The sequence below is a fragment of the Falco rusticolus genome, chromosome 1 (assembly GCF_015220075.1).
Source record: "Falco rusticolus isolate bFalRus1 chromosome 1, bFalRus1.pri, whole genome shotgun sequence".
NCBI classification, from domain to species: domain Eukaryota; kingdom Metazoa; phylum Chordata; class Aves; order Falconiformes; family Falconidae; genus Falco; species Falco rusticolus.
Window position 1 is genome coordinate 10,838,038 of NC_051187.1, and position 13,741 is coordinate 10,851,778.

Sequence of the window (13,741 nt, forward strand, 5' to 3'; positions counted from 1 at the left end):
AATCAGCATTTGCCATCATCTTTGAATTCTTTGAGGTTTTCTGCTAATCAAGTATCTTTGGATTATTTCTAACACCTACACCTTTAGAAGTTGTGGTAAGAGGCAAAGCAGTAACTGAACATTTGCAATCCCATCGGTTATAAAGATTTTATATAATGAATGTTGAACACCAGTAAAACTTAAGGAAGACTTATTCTTCTGTTTTCTAGCTCTCTGCTATGAACCGATGAAATCAGCAGCTTGCCAGCAACAGCAGCAGCTTTGCAAGATGGAAAAGGCTTTTCGTATTCAGGCAGAGCAGCAGAAAAAGCTTTTCATTCCTGGTCCTAGACAGCCCCATGCCTTTGCCTCAGGAAAGCTGGCGAGAGCACATTCTGCAAGAATCCGGGCAGATGCTGGTAAGGGCTCCTTGTAGCTAGGTAGGACAGTAATTCTTCAAACAAGTGCACCTAAAAAAAATTAATAGTATAAACAAAAGGTAAGGAACTCTAGAAGCCAAGCCCTCTCTGGATGAAAGGCTTGCAATGCTACAACAGATATCTTCCAAACCCATGGTGGCTACAGAAACTGCTTTAGATCAATCCAATGGGACAAGTGCTCAGCTCCAGCTATAAGGCTTAATTCCCTGGTATCTAGGTTTTTTTCTTATGGTAGCCTTATTCTGTTTTTGATTTCTTTATCAGGTATAGGAGAATTGTGCACAAAATTATTCAAGTAGTTGGTACCTAATAGCAGCAACTCAAAAAAATTGTTATAAACTATTATATGTAAATTGTCTCAGCCAGCAAAGACATGGCAAGCTGAAACTTGAAAATGGAATGGTACTGAGATCACAAACAGCAGGGGTTTTTTTTCAAGTTTTATATTGAGAATCTGTTGGGATCTTAAACCTTAAGACAACCCTGACATCTTAGTTCAAAAGAGCTGTGCCAATGGAAAACTTCTAATCCCCAAACTCTCGGTGTCTGTAACCAAGACGCAGGGTCATATGTATGTGCAGATCAAGCAGTTCTAAATCCTGTGAGAAGCAAGTAGTAATTTTTATTCCTTTTGCTGTATTCTGCTTTTCTGCACTGTAACTTAATGTTCTCTGAAATACATTTCTCGAGGGTAGAAGTTTCAGTTAACCAGCCTGGGAAAACAGAATTGTATTGCAAAGCAATGATACACAAACAGCGTGACATTGCAAAGTGACAAATGAATCACTATAGCAAGGTCGTGGGACTGAATGTCTTACACAGCTTGTGTCATAATCCTCATCTAGTTCTTAGTCCAGGGCATAATCCTACAATCAATCTTGTCTGTCATACAGCACAGGTCACCCTCCACATCCCTAGAGGCAGCAGAGCTAGGCTATGGAGCAAGTCTTGTGATTTCCAGTTCAAAGGCAGCTCTGAGTAGTAACGGTTCACAGTGGTTCTTGGATGTTGGCTACTTCAAAGATTTCTACCAGGAACCGACTTGTCTTGAAGCCTTTTCCCAAGCACAAACTGTAGGACAAGGGGTGCAAGGGCAGAGGCGGTGGGGAACCTCATTCCTCTTAGAAACCATAGTTTTAAACAAAATGGATACCAAACCATCTGCACGCAAATACAATGTATGTTACAGAACCTGACTTTAGTTTGACCCGTACAGACTATAGCAAGGAACACTTCCCAGTTAAGCAGGACAGAATTATCTCTGATGTTGGCAGCAGCACTGATGAGACCATGGATGGGAGAACAGAGACGGGCACCACTGGCTTGTGGCTTCCCACGCTGCCTGTTCTGTAGATAAACCTGGACTGTCCACGTGCCCGTCAATCCAGCACCCATTCCTGCTCTTGGAGTACTACCCTGCCCACAAATGATCACAAAACCTATCCCCAGCTCCAAATGTATTATCTTATTTTGTTGGAAACAGATAGCAGACTTGAACATGGCCCTTCTCTCGATGTACCTGCACATCCTGACAGAGCAGAAGCCACTTTGCAGCATGAAAAGAAAAGAGGCTCAGGTTGCCCAATGTCCCTTGACAAGCTTCTCTTAAGGGTCAGCATGCTGCAGAATGCCTGCAAGTCAGCCCCAGTCAGCTCCAGCATTAAGCACACTGCAGAAGTCAGAGAAGCATGGGAACATCCACGGGAGCATCAGCAACACCGCCCTGAAAAGGCACAAATATACAAACCCCCTCTGCAACACAAGAAGGATCAGACAGTCCAGCTCCAACATGTAAGATTGCAAAGTGATCCCCTGACCATGAAAAGAATCTCTGTACCCTCTGAAACCAAAATGCTGCAGCTCAAGCTGAAAAACTCTTTGCATGGACCCACTGTGAATTCCTCCACGCCTGCTGCCCCAGTTGTGTGCCCCAAGATGTGTGGTTTGCAGAAGAAAGCTCACGGTGGTCACAGTAAAGCTGTTCCTCTCCTTGAAGGTGGAGTTCAGCTTACCCATCCCTTTACAGCTTCTTCCGAACTGGTCAAATCAACACATGTCATGATTGCACAAATGAAAAATGAAGCAGTTTCCAGGAGAAAAAAGGCCTTCTGTCTGTATGGTGGAGACCCTTCCCCAGGTGATGGTGGGTTCAGGCTTCTGACGGGAAAACAGAAGGAAGCGTGTGAGGCAGCCACTGTAGCTCAGTATCGGGCAGCACAGACAAAGCTCCTAGAAGATCAGCGGAGAGCATGCAAGAAGGTCTGGTTAAGGAAAATTAAAGGCCTACCTATAGATTCTTTTACTGAGGAGAGGAAAATAGCTGCTCCTGAACTTGGGCCTAATGTGTTTATCTGATGTAATTCCAACAAAGAACCAGTATCTGAGGATTCTGGTGTCCAGCTGAGTCTGCCATGTCAAGATCCACAAGGATCTTGACATATACATTTCTAAGTGTAAAAGACTTGTCTGCTGTAAGTTTTTTCTAAGAAGTATTATTGGTATATTCAGCTATTTCTCAAGACAGAGTGAAGAGACATAGTGTCTCCTGGATTTACCTTGCTTTTGCTACTGACACTATAGCTTGACATATGGCTCAGCTGTGTGTGAATAATAATAATAATAAAAAAAATGATTAGAATTTATATGGATTGATTAGAGTTTATAAGCTGAAGAAGTGTGGACTGAAAACTGGCTGAGCAGCTGAGGCTGGAGGGTGGTGATCAGCTGCAAAAAGTCTAGTTGGGGGCCAGTAACTAGCAGTGTAGTCCAGGGGCTGATACTGGGTCTGATTTAGACATCTTAATTAATGACCTGGATGATGGGGCAGGGCACACCCTCAGCAAGGTGGTGGGTGGCACGAAATGGGGAGGAGTGGCCGATGCACTGGAGTTGTGCTGCTGTCCTGAGAGACCTGGACAGGCTGGAGAAATGGGCAGAGAGAGACCTCCTGAAGTTCAGCCAGGGGAAGTGCCAAGTCCTTGCCCCTGGGGAGGAACAGCTCTAGGTACCAGGACATGCTGGAGCCACCCAGCTAGGAAGCAGCTTAAAAATTATTTTTTATTAAGAAAAAAGAAGTCATGGTTTCTGTTTTTGTGGATAAAACGCCTAAATGTGCTTATGTCCACCAATGCTCAGGACTTAAAATTGATCTGAGTTGGGAAGACAAAGACCTCTTTAGTTGTCCAGCTTTGAGTGCCTGGGCCAGTGTACCAGCAATCTTATTCTCTTGCACTAGAGGTTCAAGGCAGGACACTCCTGCCCATGGTCACATAAAGGGTCCTTTCAGCAGCAATGAAAGTCTGCGAAACTCTTCATACAGAAGGGCGGTGATTAGTTTTGGTTGATTTTAATGTCATCTTCAACTTCCAAACCCTGGGGTTAAGCCGGACCTTGCTAACAGTGCAAAATAACGTTACCCCCTGAATAATAACAAAGAGGTTATAAAAACTAGAGTGTCCAGATAAAACAGTGAGGAAGCCAGAAACTAATGCAGATGTGGGAGCTGGACTGTTGCAGTTCAGCTTTGCTGCTGAAAGGTTGTGCAGGCTGGGGATGAGCGAGGGTGGGCGGCTGGCTGCCTTGGACAGCTGTGCTGTGGTACAGGGAGCGTAGCTGGCTGAGGTGGCTTTGCCTGATGTTAGTTTTCAAACACAAAGCAGCAAGGATTTCACGCTTAGCCACGGGATGGCACTTTCTTACAAGAAATCAGGCGCAAGCCCAGCCCAGCTGCAGCCAGAGGCCCTCTGGCACAACCCCGCTGGAAAAAAGCATCTCATAGAGGAAGCCCGATGGAAAAACATCACGGAAAGGCTCACGCCTTTTTAGCCATGCTGAAGTGAGGAGGATTCGAGTGTTGTCTTCCTGCTTGGAGTCAGTAAATCAGCATCTCCCTGCAGGTGTGAGTGCTTAGGCACTTGCAAGATGCTACAACTGACAGAGGTGGTGTGGAATTACCTGCAGGGGCAGAGCTGGACTAAGTCCTGTGATCAGCTTTAGCCTAGCACAGTGGATGCAAAGCTGGGAGCAGAAAGTCAGAGGCGCACTGGAAAGGAATTAACGTATGGGGAGATGTCATACACGGTACGTAAACTCACTTAGGAAGGTAACTAAGAGGAGGTTGTTTGCCCGCCTTAACTTCTGAATTAAATTGACTTTTCTGCGTACCTGGCCTTTGGGTGTGCAGAAGTTACAAGCTGGGGATGCTGTGGGCAGCGCTGCTGCTGTGCAGGGCACGACACAGCCACAAGCAAAGAGAAAGCCAGGCACAGTGGTGGCAAGGTAGTTTCAACAGAGTTTTGTTGTAAGTAGATGCCATTTATGTTGTACCTGTCATCCATAAACTGTAGATTATATTATCCTGATGTGATAATACCATACTGACATCCCAGCAATTTTGTCTGTATAGCTCCACAGGTGTTCCTAAACAAAACGTGCTTTTGCTTTTATCTGAGTGGTGGTTATAACTAGAAGTGTCTGTGTTTCAGCATAGGAATGGTGCCTGACACTTGACATGATGAGCAGAAAAGGAGCAAGAGAGTACTAAAAAGAGGCAACAACAAAGATATAAAGAGTAAATTAAGTTTTTATGTAGTACTGTATTAATCAGTAATAGTTTTTGATTGCCTGTGAAATGGCATGCTGACTTCAATAAGCATTGCAAGCGTACTTGTTAATTAGGTAAACAAAATGGACTTTTTAATATTGTCTTTAAATTGATGTGAAAATAAAACCGCAGACAGGCAGTATTGAAGTGAAAGGACATTTTACTTTTTTGTGGCTGTACCAGACATCATGAGATTATATCGTGTATATCAGATGTAAGATAGAATTAAGATAAGGTGATTCTAATAACTCTATAGCAGCCCCTTCTAAATAAAAAAAATAAATAAATAAAATTAAAGATGTATGAAAGACCATTAAACAGCTAGATGTTTACATGATGAACATTAAGTTTCTGACTTGCAGTATAACAGGCTTATTTCTATGGTGCCCTTATGCTGTGGTTTTTCAGGTGTTAGCTTGAATCCAGTACAGTTTGGGGGAAAGTCATGAGAGGGAGGGCTGTGTCACTCATGGCACTAGCAGAGCTCTTTACAAGAGCGGGGGTGTTAATCCTGGAGCATGGGTGAATCTGAGCCCCAGGGTTACAGTCTGCATGTCTGGGGATTTTCCCCGTAGCCACAGCTCCACACCACACCTTGCTCTTCCTCCTGGATGGCTCCAACTGTGGGGTCTGGGGCCCCCCGCTGTGTTTCAGGACAGTGCACATGACAGTCTCACACTTCGTTGCCCCCCGCCCCCGCAGGCGCCTGGGGGTGAGTGGGGTGGAAACTCCGAGAGCCAAAGGAGCTGTGTCGAATGCCAACGCCAGAATACGGTGGAAGCAGCAGAGAGCTGCTTCCCAGCTCTGGGTGAGTCCTGGCCCCGGTACCGAACAGCACCTTGGGGTCATCTGGGAGGAAATGCTGTGTGTGAAAATGCTGTATCTACCACAAAATACCAAAGCATAAAGTACTATTAATATTTTTATTCCTTTGTCTTCAGAGCAAATGTTTGGCAACATGCTTTAAAAAAAAAAGGGGCCAGGGGGGGCGGAATCCCAACCAGGTGACTTTTCTTCAGAGGTTTTCCAGTAGAATTTTTGTTTTGTGTATGCTCACAGATGGCTGTAATGAGGAATTTTATAATCGGGGCACTGTCGACTTGCACTTTTTTTTTCTGCAAGCTCTGTGTCTTTCTGTAGACTTTGCACAAATTGAAGCTTAAAACTTCCCCTTTGTTTTCAGCACGGCTGCTCAGTCCTTCCTCACGTTCTAAAAATACTGATCTGAGGGCGTAACTCCACTCTGAGCTTTTTCTATCACATTTTCTAGACATTCAGTTGTTTTTGACCTGTCCCAGGAGCACAGACTTGGTGAGCTACTCGGGAAGGGGCCCAGTGAAGTGAGAGCTGGGTGGTGTGTACAGGCAGCTTTTGCAGAAGGTACCAGCCTGTCTCAGTCAACACAGACACCCACCAGCCCTGCGTGAATGATGGTGGTGGCTAAAAACCTGAAACCTGGCTTGGTACCGTGCTCTTCGCCGTGTTTCTCAGGTACGTTACGGATCAGGAAAGGTGAGGCTCCAGAAAAGCCATTTTTCCTCTGAAAGCTGTCCCTCTGGCCGACTCCCCTCGGCATAGAGTCTGGGTGTAACGTGTTCCTGCTCCACGGCGCTGCCGTGGCTCACGCAGCGTCCCCGTGGGCCCGCCTGGCTCCCGAGTGCCGGAGCCTCTTCCCCGAGGACGAGCGTCCATCCCGGAGGCCGGTCCACAGAGAGCTGCGGGCCCGGGCCCTGCCCCTGCCCCGTGGGGAGCCCCAGCGGGGCCGCCTCCCGCTCCCCTCCGGGCCCGGCCCCTCAGCAGCCGCCAACGGCCTCAGCGCCGCCCTGTGACGTCACCGCTACGGCAGGCGAGAGGGGCGCGGCAGCGCGCATGCGTGCGGGGCGGGGCGTGTCGCGATTGGCCCGCGGCCGTGACGTGGCGCGGCAGGCGGAAGTGAGGGGGCCGCGGCCATGTTACGGCAGGTGAGGCGGCCCCCGCCGGGAGGGGTCAGGGGGCAGCGCGGGGGGCCTGCGGCCGCCGCACCGGGGGAGCGGGGACGGTAGGTGCTGCCGGCTGCTATCGGCCCGCAGCCCCGGGGCTGCGCGCTGGAGCCCCCAAGCGCTGGGAACCGCTCCCGAATCGGTTAAACACCCGGGGGAGGTGTTGGGGGCCGGGGCAGGTGGGTGTTGTGGCGGGGAAGGCCTCTGGGGCAGGGCCGGGCTCAGGGGAGACGTTCCTTGGGTGAGGGTTGGAGTCACGTAAGGCCTGCGACAGAGACCGGCCTGCCTGTGACAGTGATAATTCTGTTCCCGTCGCCAGTATCTGCACTGAGATTGGGGTGTGCGTGCGTGTCTGTCTGTCTGTGTGCGCGTTGCCTGATTTAGGAACAGCTTTTGTGGCAGGTAATGGGTTCTCTGGGAGGAACGATGAGTAAAGCACCCGAGGCAAGGCTGTGCGGTTAACTGCCGGGGTGCAGCAAGGATCCTTGGACTCACGGTGTGAGTTTATGTAGTTTTGAGAAAGCACAAATCAAAACACATTGCATGTTTTGCTTTGTATGTGGTTGAATCTTCACATTCATTCCAAATTTATTTTGATTTCAAAGGGCAGCTGTAACATTCTGGGTAATCAAAAGCGTCCCTGCTTGAAGCTGGAAGTGGATTATGTTTTCTCATGTAGCTTTTTGCATCTGTTCCCCGCTTTAGGACAGCAGTGATGACATTGAAGATGTGTCTCTCTTTGATGCAGATGATGATGCATCCAGGAGATCAAAAAAGTCAAAAATAAGGTCAGTGGCCATAGAGAGAGTTTCTAGATGAGTTCTGGGCAGAAGCATGAGAAAGAAAGGACTGCCGTATTACATCAAAACATGGAATGGCAAATACCTTCTTTATTTGGAAGTAATGGAGAGTAATTTCTGGGTGACTGGGAGCACCAGTTCCAGAAGCTCAGTTGGAACTTATAGACCTGTGCCTTCATGCTTCTGGGTCCCTCATGTTTAATATGTGTTCGTGTTCCTGCATGAAAGGAATCTACACTGATAACGATGACTCTAACAGGAGGTTCTCATCGTGTCGAGTGCTGGTGTGGCCTAGTCTGTTGTCCCTTCCCAGCCTTTGTTCTTGAATACGTTTTGTGCTGCCCTGCTGTCTGCCATGTCCTGGCATAGCTAGCCCAGCCACCTCCTTCTGCCCAAACTCCTGCCCCACAGCAGTGTCCATACCCACGTGCTGTGGTGACCTCAGCTCAGTACTGCGTGTTTCTGACCTGGAAGCTGCAGAAATAAGAAAGAAGGGCAAGTCTGCTGTGTTGAGAAATACCATTTTTCCTTCAGAGGTATTTCCTCTGCTAGAATCTTTTTAAACTTACCCCATAAAAACTGTCTTATACTGAACACGAGGTAAAACTCCCTGTCCCCTTCCACCCCAAATTCTGTCTGCATGTGGGATATCACTGCATGTGGAATGTGTCTTCCTTATGATGAGCTTCTAGTCAATTTATTTCCCATATTTTCAGAAGTCATTACACACTGGGTTGATGTTATGATGCTGATCCTTATCCTGTGAGTTGGTGGGAGATCATGTGGCAGTGTCATTTCTCTGAAATTGCTTGGTGTCTTGTCTGAAAGAGCTGTGACTGTACTGTACTTCATTCCAGGCATCCAGTGGCATCATTTTTCCACTTATTCTTCCGAGTCAGTGCGATAGTTGTCTATCTGCTCTGTGAGCTCTTAACTAGCAGCTTTATTGCCTGCATGGTGACTATTATCCTCCTCTTGTCATGTGACTTTTGGGCTGTAAAGGTAAGTTCCTCTTACACTTTTGTTATCTTCGTCTTACTGTATAGGAATAATTGAACAGTGATATTCATGTCACAAGGAAAGTAACTTCTTCATGCCTTTGCCACAAAATGATACCCCAGATACCCTCAAGTACTGTGATGTATTGCAGAGCGTTATGAAATAACTCTTAAATCTTTGTGTACTTAGTTTCTTTTGAAAATCAAATGGAGGACATATATATTAAGCTTTCTTTTAGCACAGGCTTTCTTATCAGAGCACTTTGGAATCACCAGAAGTACGCCTCACGGTAAATTAGTGTTGTACTGGACATATTAGGAAATAGATTGTTGTGGACATAAGAGCCTTGTAATCTTGTTTTCCCAAGTGAAAGGCAAATGATCACCATTGACAGTAGCAACCCAAACAGCTGAACCTTGGCAAATGGTTTCTTTTAGCAGAAGATATAAAGCTCATAACTTTTCTTCTATTTCAGAATGTCACAGGGCGACTGATGGTTGGCCTTCGTTGGTGGAACCAGGTGGATGATGATGGTAGAAGTCACTGGATATTTGAAGCCAGGAAGGTATATTTCTTTTTTTTTTTTTTCTTTTCATGGTTTCTGTTTTATGAAACCCCTATTAATTGGCAGTTATGCTTGTGATGATAGATTGCACAAGGTAGACATTTACTTCCAGCCACAGATCTGTAACCATGGGCTTGTTTCATGTAGGCTGCTGAGTGAGCTTTTTTTGTTGTTGAATTGTTTAAAAATTCTCATGATGTACTGATCTGGCTTAATGTAAGTAACTTAAAAGTTCCACATAAAATGCAGTAAAGGTTCTTATGTCACACCGGTAACCTGCAAGTTTTCTGGTGTGGACTTTGGACAGCTGACGTAGGTTTTATCTCCTATAGAAAACTATTGGAAGTAGGAAGAAATGTATAGCATTCATCATGGCTGTTGCTTTGCCTTTGTGTTCATGGTGCCTACTGCTACCTCTTTAGCATCCCATCTGTCAGGCACCTCACAGAATGTCACATGTTTACCCTTTCTATCCTTATCTCTTACCTCTGTATGGAGCTAATGGCATACAAATCTGGAGGGAGGTAAAGATCGTTTCCTTGATCCCATGTGCCCTCTGCGCTGGTGTAGGGACTCGAACTTAAACCTTTCTTCAGCTGAGTTCGTGCACTCACTACAGGCACATTCTTTCTCAAAACTGCTAGTTTAGAAAAGTTAAAACGTACTGGGGAAGAGAGAGAGAGGTAGCTGAACTGCTGTAAATTTACCTGTAAGTTGTTAACCCCAGCCCAGATGTTTTAATTTACAGGAAGAAGTGAGTGTTTGCTTAGGATCTTCTGCTCTGTAAAGACCTTATAAAATCAGTAGTGTGATGTGAATGAGACCTCTGCATGTGTAAAGAAAAAACTACCCTACTTTGATGCCTAAGATTATCAATATTTAGTTCTGCCAGTGCTAGGATTGGTGAAATTCTGGTTGTCTGTGCAGTGGTTTGGAGGTAGAAAGACATTACCTGTTTGGCTCTTTCTAAGCTTTGTAACTGAGCCATGCAGTAAATGTCATGTTGCCCAAACCTCACCTTTTAGCCCCAAGCATTCCAAGAGGATTTGATGCAGCTGCCTCCACAGTTTCTGATAGAAAATTGACAAAAGGGTCTCTTGAATGGAAACATCTTCTGTTGCGGAAAGATCTGTGTGATGTAGAAACTGATCTTGAAAGCACCCAGTACTGTTGTGTGGAGGCAAAAACCAGGGGGCTTGCAGATTCTGGACTGTTTTAAATGACAGTGTGATCTATACGATGGAGCAGCCTGTTAATCTCCCATTTCTTTTCTGTTTCTAGGTATCAACGCAAGGGAGTAAAGCCTCATCAGAAGCAGAGTCACGAATTTTCTGGTTAGGTCTAATTACCTGTCCCATGATCTGGGTGATATTTGCTTTCAGCGCTCTCTTTTCTTTCAAAGTGAAATGGCTGGTGAGTTGACTCCCTCAATCAGTAATAGATCTTGCATGTTACAAGTAAGGCAGTGCAAATTAGTGACTTTACTTTCTTGTGTCTTAGGCAGTGGTGGTGATGGGAGTGGTGCTTCAGGGAGCCAACCTTTATGGTTATATCAGGTGTAAAGTTGGCAGTAGAAAGAACTTGACGAGCATGGCCACCAGCTATCTTGGAAAGCAGTTCTTGCGGCAGGTAAGATTCCCAGGGTTTTGGAAACCCTCCGGTTATACTCCTTTCTGTCCATAATCTTCTTTCCTGCCTAGACATGAAAGGAAAAACTGAAAAAGTTGTTATTTAGAGTTCTGCAGTGGGACCCTTCACACCTTACATCCTTGTGAATTTGAGGCTCTTTAAGTCACAGAGTAACTTGCCAATTATTAGCATCAAGTCCCATTTGCAGTGTCTTGTGAGCTCGTATTATTTGCTGGTGCCGTGGACAAGTGCCAGAGAAGTTACTGGGATATGGTTGGTGTATTGGAAATAGGGAACACGGTGAATGTGGTCACAGAATGAAATAGCTTTTGGTAAACTCTGCTGCTCTTGGATAACACATTGTTAAATTACTCCTTTCGTCACACTGCTTCCTCTTCAGATTGTGCTAGCCACAAAACCACGCATCTGGAGGGATGTTGCCTTGGTCCTTGTGTGTCAGTGCACGGCTGCAGCGTGCATAGCTCTTAGCCAAAAGGGCTGCCACTGCCTCTTGCATTTTTCTCACTTCCAGCCAGCTCTTCTCGACAGTCCTTTTCTGCTCCACCACTGGGTTTTCTTTCTTCCATAGGTCCCTGCAGCAGGAGGCACAGCCCTCCTTCCTTCTGCTTCCAGGCTGTCATTTAGCTTTTGCTTTTACTGAGTTTCTTGATGGTGTTACACAGACAGCTCGGGGGGCAGGTGGTTTGGCTGCCACAGGTTCACAAATGCTCACTGGAAGCTCAAACACTGATAAACCTTTCTTGACTATCTGCTGCGATTGTCCTCCTCTGTGGCTTGCTTTGCTTCTGAATGCTTTTACCACTGCAGTGGTTAACCAGAGGCCCAGACCAGTCTTGACCTCTGGCAGAAACGAATGTCTTGCCCAAGAATCATGGCAGTGAGTCACACAGTTTTCTGATACTCCTTTTATTCTTTTTTTTTTTTTTTTTTTTCTTCTTCCTTCTGTAGACTGTGGCTAAAGAGGACCAAACAGCATCCTGAGTGGTGGAAGCCTCAAGACAGACTTGATTCACAGTAGGGAACGACGGAGAATGTTGCTCTGACCATGAGATTTGGGAGCTGCATACATGAAGTGTGAATTAAAAGAAGTAAATAAATTGTGCAAGACTTCAGGTTAACACTCCTAGCAACTTATATTCGATTTTCTACTAGCAGTTTGTGTTTAAGTCCTTTCTTTAGTTTGATTAATTAGAATTAATTTGCCTAAACTTCAAACTAAAAAATATCCTAGGTGGCTATCATACAGGTTTAAAACTACTGGATGAATTAAGAGAAAATTGCTGGACATCCTTCTTCAGAAAAACCATGCACAAGCTGAGCCTTCTTTCACCAAGAATTTCCCAACTCTTCCAGCAGTTGATGCCTCACATAGTTTCAGTTGTGGACGTTGTTGCATTTTGTTCTTGGAGGTTGTTGCTGCTTCTGTTACAGAGTTTAGATAGTGCTCTTTTGGCTCCACATCTCTCTGATTCTGTGACTTGAATGGTACTGAGGTGGGCGCAGTGAAGAACATCTAAAGGAAGTGTTGCTGTTGGCTTAGTGGGAAGATAATTGGAGTCTCATGGAAACTGCAGAAAGTGACTTCTGAGCAGCTCTGGTCTTTTATTTATCTGAAGCATTCTTAGAGGTCTCGGTAACATCTTAAACCCCTGGATTTATGGGAAGTCCCTCTGCCACCTGTAGGTCTGTGTCTGTATGGAGAGTGTAGTAAGAGTAAAACCAGTTTCTGGGGAAGGTTGCACACACAGTTTCAGAAACAGAGTGAATCTGGGAGCAGGTGCTGCCTGACTAATGCTGTTGAAGCAATGCCATCTGGTGTCTTGTTGGCGCTGCATTTGGTGCCACGGGTCTTGTCCTCTGGCCAGGAGGGTGTAGGGTGAGTGATCTGCTGTTTCTTCACTGGTCCCTCAGCAGAGGGTCACGGGGAATGCGACCAGCGACCAACAGGGTTTTACGTTTCTTGAATCCATGCAGCATGCTGTCCTTAAGCTGTGCTCCCCCAGGGGTCTGCAGGGTGGAAAAAAAGCCTTTTGTAGGATTGTGAAATGTTGGCTTGCAGTGTGTTCACTTAGGTGGCAAAGTGGTGTGTTTTGTGTGACAAGCTGTATGAAAGGGGTCCGTTCCTTGTCATGTGATTCCTGTTCAAGGCAGATTGTCCTTTCGCAGTGGCCGATGTTGTAAAGTTCAGATGAGGCGTTTCAAATTAAGAATGTGGTTTCTTTTTGAATAATGGGTATTGTAAATTGTGGGATTGCATTAACATGATTCCTCTCCCTGTACTGTAGCAATACTTGGGAGCTGTACATTTGTTTAACTCTTTGGATTGATACCTTCCTTTTGTAAATATGTATTTATAAAATCTTGAAATTAAAATAATGCTTTGTTTAACCAGACCACATATCCCTTCTATGATTCATGGTTGAGCTCTATTTATACACCATGTTCTTGTAATGTAGTTTTAACAGGGATTACTTGTCACGGTAAACGGTGGTGTTCAGTGAGCTCCAGCACAGTTCGTTCCACCCAGGGGCTTTCAATGGTTTTCCCTGTGCAAATGCTTTCTTCTTAAGGATGCTGGAGCTGTTATCACGCAGAGCTGGAGTAATTGTCACCCTGTGAGGCTCAGCTGGAGTGGCTAAGGTGCTGCTTCTGAGGGCACTGGTAGGGCCCCTCTGTCCTGTTCCTGGCTCGCCCCTGGCAGGTGGCAGTGTGCTACCATAAATGCT

The 13,741-nt window shown here is 45.8% G+C and overlaps 1 protein-coding gene across 2 annotated transcripts; it reads left to right on the forward strand.

The window, feature by feature from the left end:
- The first annotated feature begins 87 nt into the window (after positions 1 to 87).
- Positions 88 to 13,408, forward strand: LOC119158106 (Golgi apparatus membrane protein TVP23 homolog B-like). Of its 2 annotated transcripts, XM_037409636.1 has the most exons (7): positions 6,887 to 6,983; positions 7,707 to 7,789; positions 8,659 to 8,803; positions 9,276 to 9,365; positions 10,647 to 10,778; positions 10,866 to 10,994; positions 11,964 to 13,408. In XM_037409636.1, the coding sequence occupies exons 1-7, from the start codon at positions 6,972 to 6,974 to the stop codon at positions 11,994 to 11,996; spliced, it is 624 nt and encodes a 207-aa protein (XP_037265533.1). In that variant the 5' UTR covers positions 6,887 to 6,971; the 3' UTR covers positions 11,997 to 13,408. The 2 variants fall into 2 exon arrangements, 1 of the variants encoding a protein (XP_037265533.1); XR_005107766.1 differs by lacking the exons at positions 6,887 to 6,983; positions 8,659 to 8,803; positions 9,276 to 9,365; ... (1 more) ...; positions 10,866 to 10,994; positions 11,964 to 13,408 and adding exons at positions 88 to 398; positions 1,903 to 6,513 and having other exon boundaries at positions 7,707 to 7,779.
- Positions 13,409 to 13,741: the final 333 nt, after the last annotated feature.

Bases quoted from the DNA above. Each gene is read 5' to 3' on its own strand.
- LOC119158106 (XM_037409636.1), top strand. The intron at 8,804-9,275 runs GTAAGTTCCTCT...CTTCTATTTCAG, and splicing joins GTGACTTTTGGGCTGTAAAG to AATGTCACAGGGCGACTGAT. The intron at 10,779-10,865 runs GTGAGTTGACTC...CTTGTGTCTTAG, and splicing joins CTTTCAAAGTGAAATGGCTG to GCAGTGGTGGTGATGGGAGT.